This window comes from Peromyscus eremicus, chromosome 1, assembly GCF_949786415.1.
Source record: "Peromyscus eremicus chromosome 1, PerEre_H2_v1, whole genome shotgun sequence".
In the NCBI taxonomy this organism is placed as follows: Eukaryota; Metazoa; Chordata; class Mammalia; order Rodentia; family Cricetidae; genus Peromyscus; species Peromyscus eremicus.
The window spans coordinates 436,452-463,038 of NC_081416.1; the positions used below are offsets into that span (position 1 = coordinate 436,452).

Here is a 26,587-nt window from a genome sequence, read left to right on the forward strand (position 1 = left end):
TCTGATATTTAGGCCAAGTTTCCTTTTATTTTATTGTTTGCATCTTTCTTTAGCCTATGAAGTAATTTTTATGTAATAAAAACTGCATGAAAGAACTATTTGCTCTTTATGTTTGGCTTTTAAATTTTGACTTAATTATAACATACACAAAGAAATCCCTTGATCATGCCCATAAAACATTTGCTAAAGCTTCTTAGTATTTACTGTTCCTTTACATCAACCCTGTCTGGTGTTTGCTTTGGAAGGTGAAAGCTCATACATTTAGCATGGTCTAAGCATTCTGGAGTAAGAACTCTTTTTTTTTTTTTTTTTTTTTGGTTTTTCGAGACAGGGTTTCTATGTGTAGTTTTGGTGGCTGTCCTGGATCTCACTCTGTAGCCCAGGCTGGCCTCAAACTCACAGAGATCCACCTGACTCTGCCTCCCGAGTGCTGGGATTAAAGGTGTTCGCCACCACCGCCCGGCACGTAAGAACTCTTGAAATCAACTTTAAAATATTTTTTGTTTTTGTCTGTGTCTTCGTGTGGGTATGTACATGCTGTGAGAAGGCCAGAGGTGATGGATAACCTTGGAACTAGAGTTATGGGTGGTTATGAGCAGCCTGACATGGGTGTTGGGAACTGAACTAAGGTGCTCTGCCAAGTAACCCTTTTAAACGCTGAGCCATCTCTTCAGATCTTTAAATAGGGTTTCTCTGTGTAGTCTTGGCTGTCCTGAAACTCACGCTGTAGACCAGGCTGACCTTGAACTCCCAGATATCTGCCTGCCTCTGCCTCCCAAGAGCTGGGATCAAAGGTGTGGGCCACTGGATTTTTGTTTTTGAAAAGAAACTGTCAATTTTTTTGCCCATTTCTGCATTAAATGCAAAAACCTCATTGTGGAGACAGAAATAAGAGATGCTTTTGTGGCATGTACTGTAGTTTCCTCATTCATCGATACAATATCTCATTAATTTACATATCCCATATCTATTATTGTAAAATGTATAATAAACTTGCAATAATTTATTCCATCTTTTCCTTCTGAACCATACTTTGTGTGGTGCTAGGAATTGAGCCAAGGGCCTTGCGCATGCTAGGCGAACGCTCTGCCACGGTACATCCTTAGCTCTGAACTCAAGCTATTTCATAGCAAGAGTTTAATAATTCGATGCTGTTTAAATGGCTTTCAAGTTCTAAGCATAGTAATTAATCTATGCACACTATTTGTTAGTCAGCAATAAAAGACATGACTTGCAATAAACCTTTTCCTCACCAACATATATTTCTTTTATTTGTTTGTGACGTGGGCTGTATGTGAAAATCGACGACACTCTCTTATTTTCAAACATAAAAATCTGCTATGTTCCAGGGCTTTCTCCCTATAAGTGGCTTTGACACTCACTTGCCTTCTCTCGGGAATCCTTGAGACACTAACCCTACGAGGATGCCAAAGTGAGATCCAGCACAACTAGGGCTACACAACACAGTGAAACCCTGTCTCGAAAAAACAAAAACCAAGAAAAAAAAAATATTTTTTTTCCCTTTCTTGACGGTCGGGCGAAGTCCCTGCGTAGCCGATGTGATCTTATCTTAATATGGCCTGCCCCCGCGCCATTCTCTTTGGAAATGATTGTGTCGACACGGCCTTTTCTCGTCGCAGATGTGACCGCAAATTCCCCTTTCCCACCCCATGTTCGTTGGAGCACCGCCGTCCCGGGGAAACTGTCTCTAAGGTCCCCTCCCGCGCCCCAAAGAGGTACACAACAGTTCGCGCCACAAGGTACCCGCCGCCACGTCAGCCCGCGCTCGAGACAACAGCGCGCCTGCGCGCGGAGAAAGTCTGAGCATGCGCAGAGGCCCGCCCCCTACATCCGGGGCTCGGGCGGCGGCGGTGCGGCCGCAAGGGAATCACGTGGCTCCTTCCTTTCCGTCTCTGGCCGGCTGGGCGCGGGCGACTGCTGGTGAAGCGCGTGGAAGCTCGCGCTAGTGCCCCTCTGCCTCCTCTCCCGGTCCGGGCCACTAGGGAGTTCGCTGACGCCGGGTGAGCTGAGCCTACCGCCAGGATGCCGGCCTATTTCCAGAGGCCGGAAAATGCCCTCAAGCGCGCCAACGGTGAGTACGGCAGCAGGTCACGCCGCACAGTGCCGACCCGAGGCTTGGGAGGTCGAGGGCCCGGCCTGTTGCCCGCGGCCCGCAGCCCGGGCAGGGGAGGCCAGTGATCTCGGTCGCCGCCACCGCGGCCGTGTCTCCGCCCGGCCTCCGCACTCAAGCGGGCCGCGGCGGAAAGCGCGGATCAGGAACCGTCGCCCCCGGCCTGTCTTCCCTAGCTGCTGCCTGATGCTTGCGTCGCGAGACCGCGGCCGGAGGGTCAGGTCTCTCCGGGCCTGCGATCCTTGCCCTCGATCGGCCCCCCGCCGGCTTTTCAGACCCGCGGGCTGCTTGGGAAGCCCCGCGCTCCCTACCGCCATCTGGGAGTGCCGGGGAGGAGGAAACATGGCTCCCTCCCGGGGACAATGCACGCAAGAACCTCGGCTCCACCTCCCGCCCGGCCGAGAACCTGACTAGTGTATCTCCACCCCACCTCTCGGGCACGTCTGGCCCCAGGTCCCACGCAGAGGCCTGCTGGGTCATGGTTCACTTCCCTTACAGAGTCGCTAGCTTGCACTTCAGGCCTCTGATCCATTAACTTGTTTCCTGTGGCTCCCCCACCCCCCTTATTGATTAGGGTCAGTTCGAAAGCCTATTCTGAATCACGAAAAGTTAATATTCTTTAGGGATTTAAAAATGGTTCTCCCCAGACAAGCTTCTAGAAAAATTGTTTCCCCAAGGTCACTTGGGAGTGTCAGGAAACTAAAACCAAGGTCCCTTGATATCCATTTCAGGTTTTTTGTTTGTTTGTTTTTATGTTTCTTTTTTCTTTTTTCTTTTTCTTCTTTCCGAAGCGCCATCGACTGCTATTTCTATTTCCATATGTGTGCTTAAGCCCTGGGCTTGCAGGAAAGACTTGTTCTCATCGCTTCAGTTTGACATTGTGTGGTGGAAAAGTCGTGTGCACATCTCTCATCTTTAAGAACTGTCTTAAAAAATCCTAATTCTTAGCTGTCCCCCTTTTAACTCTCCTAGTCCAAACAGATAAACCATGTATGTTGAGGATTTATGTTTGGCAAGGTTGTTAAAAGTGGAGATCTCATTTTGTGAAAAGGCCATTTGAGTCAGTACTATAAAGGAATATTGCTGATAATCTGTCAGGAACAAAAATGTTTTGGTTACATACTTGTGAAATGTATTTTTTTGTGGTTAGGGAATTGCACCTTTGAATTGTAGTAGAACTTAACAAAAACTGCAAGTTGCTGATAACTAACCCAATGCTACTAACACTAATTTATTATTGAAATCAGAACTGTAGCTAAGTTAGGACTTTGGATGTTTTGAAACTTAGAATTACATTGTGCTGTAGGAAATGGAATTTGGGTGGACTTACTAGGTATAGCTATTGTATTTTATTTGTAACATTCACCAGTGGGCATTTCTTCCCATAGTAGTCTACTTAAAGCACTACAGTCTTTGGCCTACATACATCCATAGTAATATGCTGACCTTGTTTTTCTCCTGTTTGGAATTTTCATGTGAACTTACTAGTTCAATAACTTTTAAAGCAGGAAGGTTACATAATGTGTTCTAAATTTCTTTTTACTGTTTCTCAGTTGAAGTAGACTTGATTAATGATGAGCAAGTTGAGGACAGTATCAGTAAAGTACTGTCTGGGTAATGTGGATCTGCTGTATTGATTTCTTGCTGCAGCCCCTTACAGTGTCTGAAGTAGTCCCTTAGCTTCCAAGGGACTTGACATAAGCAGATTGTCTTTCACACATAACACCGTTTATAGAAAACGTTAAGTAGAATGATAAAAGGACTTTTCACAACTCAGAAATCTTGCTTACCTACATGTTTTATCTGTAGCATCTGTAACCCCATGGATATTTAGACCTAGTCTACTGAATTATTTTAATAAAATTAAATAAATCCCTTCAAGTCACCTTAAGTGGTAATTTTGAGGGAAAAATGTCAAAGCCTTTCACTTTACACTCGCACCCTACAACTCCTGCCTTAAGAGATAAAGTTGTTATTGAAACCCCACAACTGACTAGTAACATTATAGCTTAGATACTTGCACGGATTAGGGAAAAATGAAGGATTGATATGAACCTTTTCTTTATTGGTAGACACAGTTTCAATCATGTCCTAAAGATAGGCATAGAATGCTAGTAATTCTACACTTATTCTAGTAGTACATACAAGTCTGGATTTCAGTTTTTAGATTCTTAATCTTGGAATTATTTAAATGTTGAAATAATTCCTTCTAGCCTCAAAAGCCTTCCTATCCCATTAACTAGGTAATTTCAAGGAACTAAATTATGTTTATAAGTTAGAGTAAGGACAACTCAACCATGGATAATCGTGAAGCGTTTGTTCCAATTTCAGTTTTTTGTTTAAAAACATTCGTGTGTCCCCCCCTTATTTTTCTTATTTCTTTTTGTGGGGGGGGCAGTGAGGGTGTCTATCCCATAATTTTGTGTGTTTTGAGCCAGGGTCTCTTATGTAGACCTGGCTGTTCCGAATCTACCTACTGAGTGCTGGGGTTTTATTTTTTAGTGGGGTTTTATATTTATATTTAGTGGGGTTTTATATTTATATTTATCTTTAGTGGGGTTTTATATTTATCTTTAAAAAGTAAAGAAAGCTCAGTTCCATTAAAAAAATACATTGGGAAAGTGGATTATTTTTACATTTCCAGTGTTTTGTATTTTATTTTATTATGAGTTCAGTCCTTAACTTTAACTTGATTTGTATTTTATATTGTAAACTTTAAATAATAGTTTGAAAATTTAAATACTTAGTGTGAAATTGAGGGTTGGGTATATGGGTATAATATGTCATTGTAGTGTTGCTTTTACAATTTTCTTTTTATTTCGTATGTATGTGTGTTTTGCTTGCAAGTAGTGCCCTATTGGAAGTCAGAAGAGGGTGTCAGGAAGTGTTGGATCGCCCTGGAGCTGAAGTTATAGATAATGTGAGAGGTGCTGGGAGTAGAACAGAGGTCCTTGAAGAGTAACCAGTGTTGTAAACTGCTAAGCCATTTCTCCAGTCCTTCTGTTATGGCTAAATTCATAAATTCATTTACTAATAAGTGTTTTTACTCATAGGGACTTTTGGTTAAATTGCTTTGAAAAACACCTAAAGAAACATGGAAAACAACCTTAGGTACACTTCAGGAAGAGGCTAGTACTTAAAACAGACTTTCTGGTTCCAATATAGTATCTAGCTGTACTTCCTTGTTTCATTTGATAAGATTTTGGGGTAGCAGTGTGGCTGAAATGAAGATGGTCTTTCCCACATAATGTTGAGTTTATATTTGTTTGTATGTGAATACTGTTTGATACTGTAAGGGGTGGGGCTAGGGTTGTGTCTTTTGCCTGGCATACCAGAGGTGAGACCCTAGATTTGGGCTCCAACACTGGAGGGAAAAATTGCTGATAAATAAGAGCACTCAGAATATTTTGTAAAGATGCTTAATTTTTGATAATGTTGTGATATGTCCAGGTCTAAAACTTAATATGTTGGAGAGCTGGAGCAGTATTGTTTCACTGGAAGAACTGGGAAGCACCATTCCTGAAACCTTAGTCATTAAACCTGTAGCTCTAGTAAGCTCCCAAATAAGGAGCTTTTATGGCCTTCTGAGTGCATTAGTTAGTGTGCACTTATGTGTCTGGTGTCTGTCCATGGAGTTCAGAAGACAGGCTATCTGATCCCCTGGAACCGGAGTTACAGATACTTTGGAGCTACCATATGGATCCTGGGGACAGAACTTGGGGTGCTCTGAAAGAGCAACAAGTGTTCTAAAGCACTGACCACCTCCTCTCCATCGTCAGTGCTGTCCATTGGAAAAAAAAAAAACTGGTACTGAGAATTGAACCCAGGGCTTTTAACAATCTTACTTTAAGGCAGAACATCCCAAATTCAGGAAAAAAAAATTGTTTGCTTAAGATTATTTTTTGTTTCTTTAGGGGGTGGTGGAGACAGGGTTTTACTGTGTAGACCAGGCTGGCCTCAAACTCAGAGAAGTCCACCTGCCTCAGCCTCCCTGCTGGGATTAAAGTATGGGCCACCACCCCTGGCCCCAAGACTATTCTTTAGGAGGAAAATAAACACTTTTAAAAAAAAAATGGAGATGTACTAAAAACAATATTTTAACTCCTTCAAATTATGTTTTAAATGTGCAAGTGGAAGCTTTTTGTGTTTGTGTGTGAAATTTGCATTTTCTGATTTTATCTTTTTGGTTTTTTGCAGCAGCCTCCCAAGTGCTGGGATCACTGGTATAAGCCACCACTGCTGGCTTAAAATTACTAAATTTAAAAATGAATTTAACCAGTTGACTAGATTAAATATTTTCTACTATTTGTGTGAAGCGGGGAGGGGGAAGGACAAAAAATACACATTTTTAATCTAGAGCCACTTCTGTTGACTGAATTTTTAAAGGTGCTGCATACATAAATTTAAGATAGCAACTAGATTTGGAAATGTTACTACACACAATGCCTTCAAGCTCAAAGTCAAGTTACTTTGCTCTATAGTCTGTATTTTTAAAACTAACCTTAATTTAAATTTATAAAACAGTTCTCAGTTTCACAGAATCATTCAAAGATAATACAGATTTTTCACCATACCCAGTTGTCCTCATTAATGAACATCTTAAAACAATATGGTATATCACTCATAACTAATGAGCCAATAACTGAAGTTATTTTTGTTTTGTTTTAGATGTAAGATCTTACTTTGTAGCTCTGGAACTCACTAAGTAGACCAGGCCAGCCTCCAACTCACAGATCTGCCTGCCTCTGCCTTCCAGGTGCTGGAATCAAAGCCACGCACCAGCACCCCTGCCTAGCAATTGAATTATTAAGTGAAGTTTTTACTGTGTTCCAGTTATCCTACTTTGACTATTGTCCTTTTGCCCTGGGATCCTATCCACATACATTTAGTTGTCATGTCTTGGTTGTCAGTGTCTCAGACTTTGCTGATTTTTTCTTTCTTTTTTTTTTTTTTTTTAAATCACAGATTTGAGAAGTACACCTATGTTTTGTAGAATGTTCTTTATTTTAATCTATTGGTGCTGTTGTAATGAGATAACACATTCTGGGTACTTTACCAATCAATACCAAGAATTTATTTCTCTCATTTCTGGTGGCTGAAAAGTTCATGATAAATAAGCTAGCAGGTTCAGTATCTCTCAGGGGGAGATTAATGTGTCCCTTGCCTGATTAAAGAGAGAACAAAAAGGAAGCTATCTATAAAAGCTACATGTTGCATTTAGAGGGTGGAACCCTTTGATCCAGTCACCTCTTTAAAGACTCAACTCTTAAAAGAGCATTCCATTAGTGAGTACGTATCAATCTGAAGTTTGGGGAGGACATATATATTTAGACCATTGAATCCTAGTTGGTGTTTCTCTTGATAATTGTTTTAGAAGTTTCTTTTAGAGTTTTTTTGTTTTTGTTTTTTTGTTTGTTTTTTGAGACAAGGTTTCTCTGTATAGCCCTGGCTGTGCTGGAATCAGATCAGAGACCTTTTGAGTTCTGGGATTGAAGGCGTGTGCCACTAAGTCCAGCAGCTCATTTTTCTTTTTTAAGGTTTATTTTTTGAGATGGGCTACATAGAGAGACCCTGTCTTGACCCTTTCCTTCAAAAGAAAAGGGTGTGTGTCTGTGTCTGTCTGTGTGTCTGTCTGTGTTGGATGATTATGAGATTGCTATTAGAAGCCAAACATGTTAAAAAAAAGTTGGGAATGAGTTAGAAAATTAAATCAGTAAAGAGGCAAGATTTAGATTTTAAAAAGTTTTTCTTTTACATTTATTTATTTGTTCAAGCTAAGGGGACCTGCACATTCTTTGGTGTGCATGTGGAGGTCAGAGAACAATTTTCTTTTTCTTTTTTTAAAGATTTATTTATTTATTTTATGTATACAGTGTTCTGCATGCATGTATCCCTGCAAGCCAGAAGAGGGCACCAGATTTCATTACAGATGGTTGTGAGCCACCATGTGGTTGCTGGGAATTGAACTCAGGACCTTTGGAAGAACAAGCAGTGCTCTTAACTTCTGAGCCATCTCTCCAGCCCCCAGAGAACAATTTTCAAGAGTGGGTTCTCCTATCTAGGTTCTGAAGATAAAACTCTAAGAGGGTCAGGGTTGGCAGCAAAGGCCTTTACCTATTGAGTCATTTCCTTGTTCTGTCATTTGGATTTTTATATAGTATGTACAGCTAATTCAATTTTCAATTTTTTTCCAGAATTTCTTGAGGTTGGCAAAAAGCAACCTGCCCTGGATGTTCTTTATGATGTTATGAAAAGTAAGAAACACCGAACATGGCAAAAGATACACGAGCCAATTATGTTGAAATACTTGGAACTGTGTGTGGATCTTCGTAAGAGCCATTTGGCTAAGGAAGGTTTATATCAATATAAGAACATTTGTCAGCAGGTACTGAGCTCGTTTTTGTGTTTTTAAAGTGCTTTTAGTACCTTTTAGAGGAATTTACCTTTCGAATTAAAATTTATATCTTGATTTGCTTTTTAAACATTCTTTTAGTTCATTGGAGAAAAATAAATTCATTTTTCTTCCTGTAGGTAAACATTAAATCTTTAGAAGATGTTGTTAGGGCATACTTGAAATTAGCAGAGGAAAAAACAGAAGCTGCTAAAGAAGAGTCCCAACAAATGGTGTTGGATATAGAAGATCTGGATAATATTCAGACTCCTGAGAGGTATGTGAGCTTAATCCCTTAGTAAATATTTTGATAGCAAAATGTTTTCCTTTTTTTTTTTTAAAAAAAAATTATTTTTTGGTATTTCAAAACAGGGGTTTTTTCTGTGTAGAGGAGGAATGTAAATGTACTCTGTAGACCAGGCTGGCCTCAAACTCACAGAGATTTGACTGCCTCTGCCTCCCAAGTGCTGGGATTAAAGGTGTTCGCCACCACCGTCCAGCACAGTGTTTTTCTTTACATGGGCCACTATCACTCCCCACCACCACCACTTGAAGGTAGGTGGTTATCAGAAAAAAACTGTTTATCTTTGAAGTTTAAAATGTATACTTCAACCATGTAAGCAATATTTAAAATTTACACCTTAGGATAGAACATGCACTAAAATTTAAACAGTTGTAATACGGACTGAGAATTCAGATACAGATGGTAAGGTACAGCTTGACAATATATATATGAGGTTGTGGGAAGCATTTCTGTATTTGTCATTGTTGGTTTGGCCTTTCAGGTCACAATAAAATAAGAATCTAAAATAGTTTTCAATGCGTTTTTCTTTGTAGTGTTCTCTTAAGTGCAGTAAGTGGGGAAGACACTCAGGATCGTACTGACAGATTGCTACTGACTCCCTGGGTCAAGTTCCTGTGGGAATCATACAGGCAGTGTTTGGACCTTCTGCGAAACAATTCTAGAGTAGAGCGCCTTTACCATGATATCGCCCAGCAAGGTAAAATGACATTGTGAAATGTTAATTTTAGAATAGATTTTTGTAGATTAACTTCCTATTCTCTATAGTTTTTAAAAACAACTAGTTTTATCCTTAATGAAATGAGATTGACCTTTATTACATAAATAGCTAAAAAAAGCTTTACCTTACAGGTTAATATATTTCCATATAGATTGTTCTACTGACTTTTGAAGCCTTTCCTGCTTTTTTAAAGTTAAGCACACAGAGTAATAGGCTTTGTTATGGTATATTTTCATATGCTATACTTCATTCTTGATCATCACCCTCTTCCTACTGCCGAGTCCCTGACTTCTCTGTGTTGGCCCTATCTCCCCCCCCCCCCCCCCCCCCCCCGCCGCCCCCCGCCAAAAGAAATCTCTTACCCCTACTTTCTACTTAGATAGCCTTATACACGAGTTTTTATGCTTTTTTCCCCCCCTTGGGACAGTTTCTCTGTAGTCTTGGCTATCCTGGAATTCATTTTGTAGACCACGGTGGCCTTGAACTCAGGTCTGCCTGCTCCTGCCTGGTCCTGCTTCTTGAATTCTGGCATTAAAAGCACATACCACTATGCCCACTATGTTTCTCATTTTTTTTTTTTTTAAGATTTATTTATTTATTATGTATACAGCATGTATGACTGCAGGCCAGAAGAGGGCACCAGATCTCATTACAGATGGTTGTGAGCCACCATGTGGTTGCTGGGAATTGAACTCATGACCTCTGGAAGAGCAGTCACTGCTCTTAACCACTGAGCTATCTCTCCAGCCCCCCATGTTTCTCATTCTTAAGCATTATTGCTTAGTATTGATGTCACAGATCATTTTGTACTTGGTTATCTCTGAGCACACACTCTAAAAGGACTAGACTGACAGCATTTTTTTTTTTTTTTTTTTGCTGCAGTGCATGAAGCCTTGTAACTGAAGGACTACTTGACATCCCCCCAATTTTTATATTTAAAAGTTTACATTTCCAGTCTTAAGGGATGATTACCTCCTTAGTTTATTTCTGTGTCTGTCTGTCTTGTTTTCAGTTTAGTCCAGGCTAGGTCGGGGTTCTAAGGATTACAGGCACCCATCTACCACACCTGGCTCAGAAATTCTTTATGTGTTGGTAACTTTCAACTGTAACTGTTTCAGTAGGAATATTCAAACCTGTGTTTATTTGCATGTATAGCATATGTAAATATTCATGTCTCACAAGCAAACTTGGGCTTTTTGCTGATTTGGTAAAAAAATACTGAGTTGAGGTTAAATCATATTACTTGTTTTAGGTCTGTTGAAATAGAAATACTGTTTGTTTATTTATTATTTTGAGACTGGGTTTCTCTGTGTAACCTGATTGTTCTAGAATTTGCTCAGTAGACCAGGCTGGCCTTGAACTCAGAAATCTTGCCTGCGTTTGCCTTTTGAGTGCTGGGATCAAAGGCATGTGCCACCATCACTCAGCAAAATACAGTTTGTAAGAGCAAAGATGTCTACAAAAGTATTCTGATATTACATAGATGTGTATTTTAATGATTGAGCAAGTAGTTCATATGTTCTCCTGTTTCTGTATTTGAAATTAGGTTAGGTAAATCCTCATTACATAGTTTTCATTAGTACAAAAGCATGTTGCATTTTATGTATATTAGATACGTAAGTTCATTGTATTTCAACTTAGCAATTTTTGTTCTTTCAGGTCTTTGAAGGTGACTCTTACTTTGAATTAATTTATTATTTTTTGTGTATGGGTGTTTTGACTGTATGTATGTCTGTATGTCTGTATGCCATGTGCATGCCTGGTGCCTACAGAGGCCAGAAGAGGGCACGGGATTCCCTAGAACTGTAGTTACAGATGACCCTGAGCTGCCATGTGGGTTTAGAGAATCTAACTTGAGTTCTGGAGTAGCCAGATATTGAGCCATATCTCTCTAGCTCCCGAGTCTTTTCTTTAATTTAAATTCTATTCATTTCCTATTTGTAAATTTCTAGAACCATATTTTGGGCCAGGACTTATGACCATGTCTTTTATTTTGCTCAGGATTTAGAGTGGTGGCATAGTTTCGTGGAGGGAGTTAAGACTGACTGTTACATAGAGTAATGGTGAGCTTAGTGAATCTTGTTAAAGTTGATCTTAATATGTGGCATATAAAACTCAGATATTTAAGTTGGCAGAAAATATCTAATTCTTGTTTGACAATTATGCTTACAGCTTTCAAATTCTGCCTCCAGTATACTCGAAAGGCTGAGTTCCGCAAGCTCTGTGACAACTTGCGAATGCACTTATCTCAGATTCAGCGCCACCATAACCAAAGCACAGCAATCAATCTTAACAATCCAGAGAGCCAGTCCATGCATTTGGAAACCAGACTTGTTCAGTTGGACAGTGCTATCAGCATGGAACTATGGCAGGCAAGTTAACTATTAGCTTTGTACCATTCTCTCTCTCTACCTTTAGTATTGTATTATTGGTTAATTTCAGTAGGTAATGTGAGAATTTAAGGTTGTCTGACAGCAGGAAGAGTTCTAGACAGGAAGTTCATAATTAAGTTTTTAATTGCTTGCAAAATCTGGGCCAAATCATGTAATCTATGCAAAAACAAAAATAAAAAAACTCTACATCATGACTGCTGCACAAAATGTGGTTCTATGATTGGTACCATTCTGAGTTGGGTAATCTGATTGATGAAAGAACTATGGAGAAAAATATTAAAAGATGGAGATGTTTTTGTTGTTGCTGCTGTTGCTGTTTCCTTCCCTCATTTTATTTGGTTTTGGTGCCAGGAATTAGTACCTGTTTGTGTATGTGCGTGCTCTTCTGGACTAGGTACTGAACCCACAGCCTTGTCTTGACTTGGTAGGCCAGCACTTTAATGAGTTAAATCTCCAACACCACTTGCGAATGCACTTATCTCAGATTCAGCGCCACCATAACCACTGGTGCTGGTGGTTAAACCCATAGCCTTTCAAATGGTAGGCTACACCACTGATTACATCTCTAGTTTCTACAAAGACTATTAAATAGTAGTTTCCTCATAATTTTGTTTTAATCTGATAATACATTGTAACTTTATTGTACTTTATGAGCATTTGTTGATGATTAGAAGTTAAAAATGACACACTTACCCTTTCCTTTGTTTGGAGAAGTGCTGCTTTAGCACCATGCATGGTGTATACAACATTTTAGAGATAGTAGTGATGATGATGAAAAGCTTCCTGGCGCTTTCCCTCCTATGTAGGATATATTCACATCATTTTTGGGCTTTATAACTTGAGGGCTTTTAAATTTATTTAACATAAAAGAGCTAGTTGAAATTATAGAGGATTAACTGAAAAATAGGTAGTTTTTAGTTGAAATGTGTTATAACTAAAAGTTAAAAGTATAAATGGGATTTAATTTTCTTCCCTTGCACATAGTATTTTTCCTTTTTTATAGGGACACCTATGTTAAACTACTACTTGTAGAGGATAAGCAAATATGATTATATTAGGAAAAATGTTCTAGGATAGCCAAAGCTGCACAGAGAGAGAGAAGCCCTATGTTAAAAAACAAAACAACAAGACAAAACAATATTTCAAAATAGCATTTTTGTAATTATAACTTTTTTTTTTTTTTTTTGGTTTTTTGAGACAGGGTTTCTCTGTGTAGCTTTGTGCCTTTCCTGGAACTCACTTGGTAGCCCAGGCTGGCCTTGAACTCACAGAGATCCGCCTGCCTCTGCCTCCCAAGTGCTGGGATTAAAGGCGTGCGCCACCACCGCCCGGCCGTAATTATAACTATTGATCAGACAGAAATAAAAACCATGTTAGGCATTTTATTTTCGATTTTTATTTATAATGTTTTAATTTCATAAAAGTGATTTGTCATTTGATTGTTTTTAATGAAGTGATTAATTTGTACATTTTTAGGAAGCCTTCAAAGCTGTGGAAGATATTCATGGGCTGTTTTCCTTGTCTAAAAAACCACCTAAGCCTCAGTTGATGGCAAATTACTATAACAAAGTCTCAACAGTGTTTTGGAAATCTGGAAATGCTCTGTTTCATGCATCTACACTTCATCGTCTTTATCATCTGTCTAGAGAAATGAGAAAGAATCTTACACAAGATGAGATGCAAAGGTAAGAATGTTATAGTTAGATGGTAATGAAATTAAACTTCTAAGTGGTAGTGTGGTCTAAACCATGGAATCTTAGCTTCTGGACATTTTAGATTGGCTAATACTGTTGTGGTGTATTGCTAGTGCTGGTAGAGTGTTTAGCAGCTATCCCTAGGGATCAGGAGCAATCTCTAATTGTGACCACCAAGTGTCTCTGAGACATTGCGCTCCTTGGAGAGTATTCCGGAGTCATCTTCTACCTTTCCTGACCCCAGAAAAAAATGCCACCAGAAACCCAATTGAGAAAGTTGTGTATTCATAGAGGTAATGCTAACTAACATATGAACCTTCTATCCATGTATTGGTAGATCATCTTAGAGCAAGTTGGATAATTAGGTAATTCCATCAAGTTCTTTTCTTCTTTCTTGGTTATAAAACAGTAACTAGTTAAAGCACTTGACTTGTGTTAGGTTATATCCTGGTAAATCTACTGTTAAGCTGAAAGAAAATGTGTTAAATAAGGATATATTACACTGACCTACTATTAACAGTGTAGTATACTAGGGAGGAAGAGGGTCTGTTTACTCTTAGGATTGCATGGCTGGCTAGGAGCTGTGGATCATTGATTGCTGCTGTGTTTTCAAAAATACTACACGTTATGTCACTAGCCTGGGAAAAGATAAAAATTTCCATTTCTTTTGTAGTATGGTAAAAAATATGGACATGTGAGTCATAAAATGGAGAGTATTTGGAAGATAGGCGTGAAAACATTTCAAAAATAAAGGGTGTGTGTAACTTGTAGGCTATTAAAAAGAAAAACATAGTATAGGTTGAATGGTGGAGGTGGCACATACCTCTTAGCACATGGACTGAGGCGGGAGGGTCAAAAGTTCAAAACTAGGCTAGCTTCACCTACATAGCAAGACCTCTTCCATCAAGGAAAATCTACAACAAACCCTATCACATATAGCTTAATTTCTTTTCAGTTTTTTCTTCCTTCCTTCCTTCCTTCCTTCCTTCCTTCCTTCCTTCCTTCCTTCCTTCCTTCCTTTGGTCAAGCTAGGAATGGAACCTATTGTCTTACACAAAATAGGCAATTCACATGTCACCTTTTTTGCCCTTATATTAGTAAACTGGCTTTTTAAATGTGTATCTGTTTTTCTTAGTTTTGTAGAAGAATATGAAATCAACCAAATGGTTTTCCTTAAGGGAGTTAATGCTGTTCTTCCTATGAATGCTGTAATATTGGTTAGCAGCGGCAGGTCATTTACTCCTGTGTATGTTAAGAAGACTCCTGGGCACCCATGCTACTTAGCATTCTAAAGTGCAGACTTGTGTTTCAGGAAAGTAAAAAGTTAGGTTCTCTCTCCCCTTCCATTCTCTGTCATAATTGTGTTTACTTAAAGTCCATTTCCTTAGTTTCTGAAGCTACCTTTAATTATTTTGGTAAGGAAATTTGTCTTTACTGCTGTTGGGCCACATTCAGTGTATTGATGAGATTGAGTTTACAAGGATTCATTTCCTCAAGGTTCAGTTTTCTAATACTGTGGTATGCTAGAATAATTAGTATGAATGTAGCTGTCCATGGTGTGCTACATATATTTTGTTGATGCATACAATAGATAATTAAAGAGAAACACATTTATAATATTAACAAATGAAACTTTGTTCACCATAGAATGTCCACTAGAGTCCTTTTGGCGACTCTTTCCATACCTATTACTCCTGAGCGAACTGACATTGCTCGACTTCTGGATATGGATGGTATTATAGTTGAGAAGCAGCGACGCCTTGCAACACTGCTGGGTCTTCAAGCCCCACCCACACGAATCGGCCTTATTAATGATATGGTTAGTATAAGTCTGAGCATTTATTGCTTTGGAGAGAAAACTTTGTGGTAAGTTTTAATTCATGACTAAATACTGGGAATTCAGATCATTGTCAGGCTTCTGATATGTGGGCAAGGAACCAACCACTGATGAAATGGATATCTTGTTCATTTGAGGAGACTCATTAAAGCAGTGGTTCAGGGTATGTGATGAGTTAGGTAGCTTTCAATTATACCTGAAAGTGTCTGCATGATACTGGTTCAGATCCCAGTGGACATCAAAACCCACTGGTAGTCTGAAATAGAGTAGTGGTTGTATTTGCATATAATCTAATGCATAACCCCATGTAAGGTTGAAATATAATCTCCTAGAATACTTATTTATGCCATGTTGTGCAATAGTTATGCCATGTTTGGGTGATAAGAAAAAAAGCATTTAGGACAGATGTAATTTTTTTTCTTGAATATTATCTAAATATGATTGGCTGAGTATGTATGTGGAACTTGATACAGGTGACCAGAGCTCTTAACATGATACCGTTTTGTTAATGGACACTGAGTTTTCCAAATTTGGCCTCGAGAATAGAGCTACCCTGGTAATTTTTGTGATACTTTGTATAAGAATAATTTGTTGGGGCTGGAGAGATAGCTCAGAGGTTAAGAGCACTGGCTGTTCTTCCAGAGGTCCTGAGTTCAATTCCCAGCAACCACATGGTGGCTCACAACCATCTGTAATGAGATCTGGTGCCCTCTTCTGGCATGCAGGCAGAACACTGTACACATAATAAATAAATCAATCTTTAAAAAAAAAAAAAAAAGAATAATTTGTTGCCAGACTGTGGTGGCACACTCCTTTAAACCCAGCACTTGGGAGGCAGAAACAGACAGATCCTGAGTTTGAGGCCAGCCTAGTCTACAGAGCAAGTTCCAGGATAGCCATGGGTACACAAAGAAACGCTGTCTCAAAACTAATCACCTCTCCACCCCCACCCCACCCCCAAAATGGAAGCTCGGTTATTTTGTGGTTTTGGATATGTAATTTGTGGTGTTCATTGTAGTTGTCTTTGTAAATATTGTGTTACCCTTTAGTTGATTCTCTTCTCTTTCTCTCTCTCTCTCTCTCTCTCTCTTTTTGGTTTTTATTCTCTTTTCAAGTTTTTTTTGGTTGTTAATTATAGGTAGAAACAATATGGGGTAATTATAGTAATGGTTTGGATTGTATTTGGTAAATTTATAGGGAACTGAGATCAGATAATTTTCTAGTTTTAGTTTGTAGTCCAGAATTTCTGCTGGAAATTTTTCTTTAGCAGTTAAACTTTTTGCCTTTTATACTATAGGTCAGATTCAATGTGTTACAATATGTTGTCCCGGAAGTTAAAGACCTTTACAACTGGCTGGAGGTAGAATTCAACCCACTAAAACTCTGTGAGAGAGTCACAAAGGTAAGACTTGACATGGGCGGTTTTTGGTCTTTACCACATGGTTGGCATTACTGCAGTTGAGCATTATATTTGTCTAAAGAAGTGTTCCCCTATGTGTTGAGAAGTGCACATTTTATTGTCTTTTCTTCACATCAAGAGAAAAGATATTTCTGATGTGCTAAACAAACTTTTGGAGGTAAATTAGCAGCAAGACTACTTCTGCCACTGCTGTCAGTCACCTTCAGACAAGTATTGTTAGTGTCATTGGATGAAATTCGTATCTTTATATTATATGCTGTTTTGTATATAAAGAAGTTAAAAGTGCAAACTGTCTGCTACATATAAACTATATATTTTTTTCTCAATTTAATTGATTTTATAGGTATTAAATTGGGTTAGAGAACAACCTGAAAAGGAACCAGAATTGCAACAATATGTACCACAACTACAGAACAATACCATACTCCGCCTTCTGCAACAGGTAAAATGCAAGCAAATGCCTTATGGAGAAATTGAGATTTCTACTGTTGACTCTGTATCACTATTGCAAATATTTGTGTGTGTATGATACATGTAATATATATATGCACACACTTGCTTTGTTTATGCACACAAGTATGTAGAGACCAGAGGTGGACATCAGCTGTCTTTCCTCTGTTATCTGCTACTCTCTATCTTGTATTTTGAGATTGTCACTGAACCTGAAGCTTACAGATAACTAGACTGGCCGACTCTGAGAATCTTCCCTCCCCTCCATAGCCCCTTTACTCTTTATTTTGATGACAAAACTGAAAAAAAATTAGAATTACTTAAGTAAAAGCCATCCCAATTTCTATATTTGTAATTTTGAAACAGAATCAATGACCTAACAACTGTTCTTCCTCTCCTACTTCTCTTTCTTCGTCAAATACTATGAGTTTTCCTTAGATTTTGGATTGTTGTTGACCTCTTCCACCCCACCCCCATAGAGTCTCACTGTTTGCTCTGGATATCCTGGAACTCACTATGTAGACCAGGCTGGCCTTGAACTCACAGAGATTGGCCTGCTTCTGCCTTCCAAGTACAGAGATTAAAGGCATAAATCATTATGCCTGGCCCTGAGTTTTCCTTGCTAATATAGGGCTACCCTTTTCCTTTAAAAATCTACCTACATGATTTTTTCATAGTCTGAAAGTTCCATTTAGATATAGTAACAAACACACCAATTTCCGTACCATTGGAGCTCCATTAGGGTTTTCCCATTAGAAAGTGTTATAGCATCAAACACTTAACATGCATATACCTTTGCATATGATCGAGACTCCTGTAGCACATAGAATTAGTCACATAGTTTATATAATTAAAGCTTTAGCAGCTCCTGAGAGTATATTAATAGAGCATTTTACCAGTAATGACTGGGTAGTCTTTCCTCTTGCTTACACTGGCTGTTAGTGTCTTTTTGTCTTGTTAGTTCAGTGTCATGACTATGGTTGAGTGTTGCAGTTTATTAGTGGTATAAGTGCTTTGTACTTTATTTTCATTTGGTAAGGGAGTATTATGATGTGTTTGCACATTTCATTGACCTGCTTTCTTTTGAATATGTGAGCAGTGTTATTTCTTATGTGCTATACAAATACTTGAAGGTTAATTAGCAGAGTAACTGTATATAGTTATGCTGCCAGTCTCCTTCAGACAAAAAAAATTGGAAGTATTTATATTAGGTAAGTAGCAGGCCTTTATCTACAAATATGTGGCCATTTAGGTTTTTTATTTATGAAACTAGGAATTCAGAAGATGGTTATGTATAATATGATCATAGCATGTGCTTGAAACTCCAGTTCTGATAGTCTACTGCTATGCCGAATTGTATGAACTTCAGTTTTTTTTCCCTTTCTGGACAATGGGCATAATTTCTGCTTCCTCTAGCTGCCAAGAAATTGCACGTAAAAAGTGTGACTAAATAGTAGGTGTTATTAACCCTGTGTTTTTTTGTGCAGGTGGCACAGATTTATCAGAGCATTGAGTTTTCTCGTTTGACTTCTCTGGTTCCTTTTGTTGATGCTTTCCAACTGGAACGGGCCATAGTAGATGCAGCTAGGCACTGTGACCTGCAGGTATGTGCTATAAGGGGGCACTGATGGTAGGTTAGAAGGTCTTTGTCAACTAGAAAGACACAAATCTTTAGTTTCTCTGCTTTTGGTACAATGGTAACCTTTTAAAAAATATCGAGCAAATTCTCATTACTTTTAACTTTGGATTATTTCCTTCTCAAATGCAGTTGTAAATATAGTCTTGGTTACTGATAATTTAATTTTCAAAGGTTCGTATTGACCACACTTCTCGGACTCTGAGTTTTGGGTCAGACTTGAATTATGCAACTAGAGAAGATGCCCCAATTGGTCCTCACCTGCAAAGCATGCCATCAGAACAAATAAGAAATCAACTCACAGCCATGTCCTCAGTGCTTGCAAAAGCACTTGAAGTAATCAAGCCTGCTCACATTCTGGTATGTGTCTTGAGGGGGAATTTGAGCTACGAAAGTTTTGAGGGACTTGTATATCTTTCAAAATAGGGTTTGAGATGAAATTTGTGGAAGAGACTATGATTTCCTGTTCACTGGTAGTTGAGATGCTTTTGTCAAGACAAAGTCTTTGAACTGCCTTTCAGTGGGTAATATTTTTACTACTGCTGTCTAGTACTAGAGTATATTTGTAATCTTTTAAAATGGATTTGTTTTAAAGCAAGAGAAAGAAGAACAGCATCAGTTGGCAGTTACTGCGTATCTTAAAAATTCACGAAAAGAGCACCAGCGGATTCTGGCTCGTCGACAGACAATTGAGGAAAGGAAAGAGCGACTTGAGAGTCTGAATATCCAGCGTGAGAAAGAAGAACTGGAGCAGAGGGAAGCGGAACTCCAGAAAGTACGGAAGGCTGAAGAAGAGAGGCTGCGCCAGGAGGCAAAGGAGCGAGAGAAGGAACGAATCCTTCAGGAACATGAGCAAATCAAAAAGAAAACTGTTCGGGAGCGGTTAGAGCAGATCAAGAAGACGGAACTGGGTGCCAAAGCATTCAAAGACATCGACATTGAAGTATGTAGCACATCAGCCACCAGGAATTTCTTTACTCTTGAGCTCCCATTTGGCTGATTTTGATATTTCCTGATTGAATACCTATTTAAAGAAATGCAGGATTTGATTCTAGAAAACAGTGACCTCAGGTGACTGTAAATTGTATTTGTCTTTAATTTGTGGCCTGGAAGAGATGGCTGTACTGCTTTTTCCAGAGGACCCAAGTTCAGTTCCCAGTACCCACATCAGGTGGCTTACAACCACCTCTTATTCTAGCTCTGGCTAGATTCAGCACTTATGACATTCAGACACCTGTACTTAGGTGCACATATACTGTTCCCCCATAGTTAAAAATAATCTTTATAAAGGAGTTATGACACCGTCTTTGATTCCAGCACTCAGGGGAGACAGGCAGGTAGATCTCTGAGTTCAAGGCCAGCCAGACTACAAAGAGAAATCCTGTCTCAAATAAATATAAACTAAAATATTTGTGATGACCATTCTGTCTTTGTGTTGCCATCAGGACCTTGAGGAACTGGATCCAGATTTTATCATGGCCAAACAGGTTGAACAACTGGAGAAAGAAAAGAAGGAACTTCAGGAACGCCTGAAGAATCAAGAAAAGAAGGTAAATGAGAGGTTGAATTTTTTTTTTCTTTAGTTTTATATAAAAGGTCTCCAATCTGGCCTCAAACTGTTCCACCTGCCTAATGGGATTGTTAATCTTTTCACATGAGTTAAATGGAGTTATTTTGACTGGGTAGTGGTGGCGGTGGTACACACCTTAATCCTTGCACTTGGGAGGCAGAGGCAGGTGGATCTCTGAATTTGAGGACAGCCAGGGCTATATAGAGAAACCCTGTCTCTAAAATTAAAAAGCAAAACAAACAAACAACAAAAAAAAGTTATTTTGTAAAACTGCTTTTGTTTTCATACTATTCAGATTGACTATTTTGAAAGAGCTAAGCGTTTGGAAGAAATTCCTTTGATAAAGAGTGCTTATGAGGAACAAAGGGTTAAAGACATGGACCTGTGGGAACAACAAGAAGAAGAAAGAGTAAGCATTTTTCATTTTGTTGTGGTATCATGTGCTGTAAGCTAAGTTATTAAGTCTGCAGTGAAACAGCTTTTAAATTCTTTTGCTAGAAATTGTGCTTTAACAGCTGCTTACTAATAGTTTGGAAAGAGAAGTGTTCACAATAGAGATTTAATATGAAACTAAGTCACAGCCTTGTGTGCATGTAAATAAGAGAAAGGGCATGGGGGGGGGCGGGCTTTGGCACCTGCAGTCCCAGAATCTATTATCTGGAGATTTATAGGCCTTGTTTTGTCAGTTCTTCCTTTTTTATATAGGGTAAGTTGGGATTTTTGTGATAATTCTCTACAAATATAAGGGTTTAAACTAAGTAGAAGTAGAAAATGCTACAGATCAAGTAATACTTGGGACAGTCTGGAGGCTTCTGTATTTTCATAGGACTGAGAAGAAAGTCTGACATTCTGCCTTAACTTCCAGTAAAATCAAATAGTTTTGCTCAAAACCTCCCTCATTAATGTCTTAGGACTAATTTACCTCTTGTTCCTGCCTTTTATTTTGGGGATCAATTGGGATGCTGTTGTCAAAAGATACAGTGGGGAAGGAGCAACTTCTCAGATTTAAAGAATGTTAGAATCTTTTGGGAGTAATTTGGAAAACAATTGTTGTGGAGATTACCCTTGTGTTATGTACTTTCAGATTACTACAATGCAGCTAGAACGAGAAAAGGCTCTGGAACATAAGAATCGAATGTCACGAATGTTGGAAGACAGAGATCTATTTGTGATGCGGCTCAAAGCTGCCCGGCAGTCTGTCTATGAGGTGAGATTCCTGTGCGTAAGGGAAAGTTAACTTGTGAGCTTTGAGGTTTATTTTTACTTTTATTTCTGAGGATTCTCCCTTAACACATTGGCAGAATCTGTCTTGAGTTAAAGTGTAATGGATAATTATTCAATATTTCAGTAGGAAGAGTTGGGAGATATTTTAATCATCTCAAGAAATGCTGACGTCCCTTGTAACCTAAGTCAGAAGCTCATTTATTAGTAAAAGGGGGACCTGTAGGGCCCTGGCCCCCGTTTTGGGTAACTGTTCCCTTGCTTGCTGACCTTGACCTTGATGTCATCCTCCCTATGCTAATTCCCTCCCGGGTTTCAACCTCCTGAATCTTTAAGAGAAGTTCCTTGTCTGTGTATCCTGCATAATGGGCGTTAACAGCTTAGATGCAAGATTGTGAAACATTGGTAGCGAACTTCTGCCCTCCGGGGTTCTCCCATTGTGCTGTAAGCCTGTATTTAAGACCTCCTCCCTCCTTCAATAAACGGCATTCGGCATTTAAAAAAAAAAGAAATGCTTCAAAGATGAAAGTTGATTTTTCTCATTTGCTAGAATTGTGGGTTTTTGAGATGGGGCCTGTTTGTCTTGCTGTGTGTGGTTTGACACTGAACCTCTGAAGGAGTGGAATTTCAGGAACACCACAAGGCAACTCCAGATTCATGTGTGCTTTTAAGTTGTGTTTTTTTACTATTTGATTCAGGAGTGAACTAGATCAAGACTGGGCATGGTGGTGTACACGTTTTAATCCTAGCACCTGGGAGGCAGAGGCAGGCAGATCTCTGAGTTTAGGCCAGCCTGGTTTACATAGTGAATTCTAGGGTAGCCATGATTATGCAGAGACCCTGTCTTAAAAAAAAAGAAAGCAGCAATGAACTAAATCAAAGTTGTTGTCTTAGTCATTTTCTTATAAGTAAAATGTAAATAGGTTTTGTTTTGTTTTTTTTTTTTTTTGAGGTAGGGAATAGAACTGGAAATTGAACCTATGGCCGCAGGTGTGCCAGGCAAAGTACTCTGCTCCCAGTCCAGTGTGTAGATTCAGTATATGTATGTCACTATGTAGATTCATGTGTTACTTACTCAGTATTCTAAAAACTTGGCACAATGATGAAATTTATTTACCCATTAAGAGATTCTGCTTTTGTATTTATTTGGTGGCCACTTTCTATGGCTTTCAGATCTTGTAAGCTTAAAAATGTAAAAGTGTATTCCTGGTTTATATTTTGAACAAAATTGACTTTTGGGGGATATAACTGTTCAATTCACAGGAAAAACTGAAACAGTTTGAAGAACGGTTAGCAGAAGAAAGGCATAATCGCCTAGAAGAACGGAAAAGGCAACGAAAAGAAGAACGTAAAATAACTTACTACAGAGAAAAGGAAGAGGAGGAGCAGAGGAGGGCAGAAGAACAGATGCTAAAAGGTAAACCATTTAGATAATTTTATTTAGAAAACAAAAGAATCTGTATATTTGGTCTCTTGACAATAGAGATAACCCAATGCGTTATATGTGTAAGTGCTGTTTCCTCTATCAACCTATATCTACATACTTAAAAATTGATACTTTTCCCCTCTTGGTGTTTTAGTATCCTGTGTTATTAATGATTATTACATATGTGGTACTGTACCTGGAATCCGAGAGATACAGTAAGAATTTTTTCTAGTTTGGTTTCTGTTGCTGTAATAAAATACTGACCAAAAGTAGCTTGGGGAATGAAGAGATGATTTATTTGGATTCCATATCATTCTCCACATTGAGGGAAGTGAGAGATTCTGCCAAGGGGCTCAAGGTAGGAACCTGGAGACAAACTGAATCAGAGACCATGGAGGGGAGTTGCTTCCTAGTTCACTCCTATGACATGATCAGCTACCTTTTTTATATAGTCCAGGTACACCTGCCCAGGGATGATGGTATTGTCCACAGTGGGCCCTCCCACAGCAATTAGCATTCAAGAAAATATCCCCACAGATATGCCCATGGGCCAGTCTGATAGAGGCAGTTTCTAGATCAATACTCTTTATTCCCAAGTATGTCTAGATTTGTGTCAACTGAATAAAAACTATGACTCTATGTGACTGGCTTTTAGTGTCATCCTAAATCATTGTGGACTACTTGTTCGTTTGAGTCTCAACTGCTATTTTTTGATTGCCAACTATTTTAGATTTCTTTAAATTTTTGTTCATTAATGAGTGTGTATGATGTATACGGGCCAGGTACACAGGTGGAGGTCAGAGGCCAACTTTGAGGAATCAGTTTTTCTCCTTTAATTTTTTTCTAGGTTCTGGGGATTAAATGCATACAGTTAGTTTATTTGTAAATGTTTTTTTACCTGCTGAGCCATCATCTTGCTGGCCTTGTCCCCCCCCCCCCCCCCCAGACAGGGTTTCTCTGTGTGGCTTTGCGCCTTACCTGGATCTCGCTCTGTAGACCAGGCTGGTCTCAAACTCACAAAGATCCGCCTGCCTCTGCCTCCTGAGTGCTGGGATTAAAGTCATTGACCACTACCACCTGGCTTGTTTTTGTTTTTATTTTTATTTTTTTTTGAGACAGGGTTTCTCTGTGTAGCTTTGGAGCCTTTCCTGGAACTCACTCTGTAGCCCAGGCTGGTCTCGAACTCACAGAGATCCGCCTGCCTCTGCCTCCGGAGTGCTGGGATTAAAGGCGTGCACCACCACCACCTGGCTTGGCTTGTTTTAGTATTCTTGCCTTTTAAAACTATTTACTTATTTTTATTTTATGTGCATTGGTGTTTTTGCCTGTATGTATGTCTGTGTGAAGGTTTCAGTTATTGGAGTTACAGGCAGCTATGAGCTGCCATGTGGGTGCTGGGAATTGAACCCAGGTCCTCTGGAAGATCGGTCTGAGCCATCTCTCCAGCCCACCTTTAAAAACTCTTAAGATATACTTCTACATACCAGGAAAGCAGCCCTGATGGTGGTAAGGAAAGTATGGGTGGGAAGCACATTGGAATAACCTGATAAAATTTCATAGAGCGAGAAGAAAGAGAGCGTGCTGAGAGAGCAAAACGGGAGGAAGAACTTAGAGAATATCAGGAGAGAGTCAAGAAACTGGAAGAAGTAGAAAGGAAAAAACGGCAGAGGGAGCTGGAAATTGAAGAAAGAGAACGGCGCAGAGAGGAAGAGAGGAGACTTGGTGATGATCCACTTTCTAGGAAAGTGAGTACAGAAGTTATTCTCTTGGTTTCTCTTTAGTGCTGGAAAGGGAATTCAGAACTCTTAATCTGGCAAGTCTCCTATTACTGAGCTGTCTTCCCAACCCTTGTGTATTTATTCTGTATTACATTTAGATTCACCAATGAATTTTCTTGTGTAATATTGTGGCTGATTAACTACTTGACATTCTCTGCTTAAGATACGAAGATCTGTTCACATTCATAGTGTTTCCATCACTTGGGAGAGATAATTAGGTCCATCTCAACCTCATTCAGAATGTGCAGTAATAAAATCAGGTGCCTAGGTGATATTGCTTGTATACAAAACTGACCTGTTTCTCTCATCTGTTGAATTCTTCTAATTGGTGGTCTGTTATTCACTTAATCATAGTTCAGTTTTAGTTACTCCCTATGTCACTCCCTATGTCCTTTACTGTCTCTCCAATCATAATCTCCTTCCAGACCTCTTTCAGTTTTCATAATGATAGCATATGTGAACCTTAACTCTACTCTTCCATCTCAGCTTTCTTTGGTTCGTATTCATTACTGAGAGCCAAAGGCAATTAAATTAGCGAGCCCTTTTCACCAGTTTCGGCAGTCAGCTTGTGCTTCAGCCACTCTGAGTTACTGCGTAGTTAGTGATTTTTTCCAATTTCTTTGAAATGATTATTTTTAATTATGTGCACGTGGGTATGTGTACATGAGTGAAGGTGCCCACAGAGTTGTTGAATTCACTGGAACTGGAGTTACAGGTAAAATTGTGAGGCATCTGATGTTGCTGGGAACTGAACTCTAATCCTCTGGAAGAGCAGTATACATACTTGACCACTGACTTCTTCCAGTCTCTAGTTTTTTTATTTTTGTAGAAGGACAGGATCTTATATAACCCAGGCTACCTTTTAAAAAGTTCTGATCCTATTGCCTCTGCCTCTGAGTGATGAGGTTAGAGTTGTGCATCCTCCTTCAACCAAAGACTCTTATTTTGAGGTTGTTTAATGAAATAATGAAATGCTTGAGTGATAACTCCAGTAGTTGGATCGTAACTTTTTTATTACTATGATGCCTCTTTGCATTGTGGGTGCAGGATTCTCGGTGGGGAGATAGAGATTCAGAAGGCACATGGAGAAAAGGACCAGAAGCTGACTCTGAGTGGAGGAGAGGCCCGCCAGAGAAGTAAGTGGAATTATGGGAAGTGTGTCTTGTCTTGGATCCTGGTGTCTGGGTTTTAAAATCAGATTTGAATTGTAGAATGGTGTGCATATCCATCTATTATTTGAACGAGATCATGGTCCTGTGTAGCTTTAAGATGACCTTGAACTCCCACTCTTACGGCTACCTCCCAAGTGTTGGATTTACAAGCTTGTGCCACCATACCTGGTTTTTTACTGCGAATGAGAATTTTTTTAATAGTTTTTCTTTTTTCCCTTCAGTATTGCTGACAACTGACGCATACAAATCTTGAAATAAATCTATCAGACCCCAACAACATTGAGTTTAAAGAATAAGAATGAAATGTGCCATGTTGTGGTGGCATACACTTTTAGGGAGGCAAGGCAGGTGAATCTCTTGAGTTTAAGGCTGGCCTGGTCTACAGAGTGAGTTCCAGGACAACTAGGGCTACACAGAGAAACCTTGTCTTCTCCCAACCCCCATTT

The 26,587-nt window shown here is 39.2% G+C and overlaps 1 protein-coding gene and 2 non-coding genes across 3 annotated transcripts in view; all 3 read left to right on the forward strand.

The window, feature by feature from the left end:
- The first annotated feature begins 1,884 nt into the window (after window positions 1–1,884).
- Window positions 1,885–26,587, forward strand: part of Eif3a (eukaryotic translation initiation factor 3 subunit A) — a 32,042-nt gene continuing 7,339 nt past the window's right edge. The window contains exons 1-18 of the mRNA XM_059255747.1: window positions 1,885–2,092; window positions 8,326–8,516; window positions 8,663–8,799; window positions 9,360–9,523; window positions 11,717–11,920; window positions 13,418–13,622; window positions 15,279–15,450; window positions 16,766–16,870; window positions 17,232–17,330; window positions 18,826–18,942; window positions 19,149–19,334; window positions 19,570–19,917; window positions 20,420–20,524; window positions 20,840–20,953; window positions 21,629–21,751; window positions 23,029–23,182; window positions 24,752–24,936; window positions 26,017–26,105. Coding sequence (XP_059111730.1) covers window positions 2,044–2,092; window positions 8,326–8,516; window positions 8,663–8,799; window positions 9,360–9,523; window positions 11,717–11,920; window positions 13,418–13,622; window positions 15,279–15,450; window positions 16,766–16,870; window positions 17,232–17,330; window positions 18,826–18,942; window positions 19,149–19,334; window positions 19,570–19,917; window positions 20,420–20,524; window positions 20,840–20,953; window positions 21,629–21,751; window positions 23,029–23,182; window positions 24,752–24,936; window positions 26,017–26,105 — 2,747 coding nt within the window. The 5' untranslated portion in view covers window positions 1,885–2,043. The remainder of the gene's footprint in view (window positions 2,093–8,325; window positions 8,517–8,662; window positions 8,800–9,359; window positions 9,524–11,716; window positions 11,921–13,417; window positions 13,623–15,278; window positions 15,451–16,765; window positions 16,871–17,231; window positions 17,331–18,825; window positions 18,943–19,148; window positions 19,335–19,569; window positions 19,918–20,419; window positions 20,525–20,839; window positions 20,954–21,628; window positions 21,752–23,028; window positions 23,183–24,751; window positions 24,937–26,016; window positions 26,106–26,587) is intronic.
- LOC131903215 (small nucleolar RNA SNORA19) lies at window positions 16,974–17,100 on the forward strand. The gene has a single exon (XR_009377460.1). It is a non-coding gene; the product is annotated as a small nucleolar RNA SNORA19 (small nucleolar RNA).
- On the forward strand, window positions 18,395–18,526 carry LOC131903213 (small nucleolar RNA SNORA19). Its single transcript, XR_009377458.1, has one exon. It is a non-coding gene; the product is annotated as a small nucleolar RNA SNORA19 (small nucleolar RNA).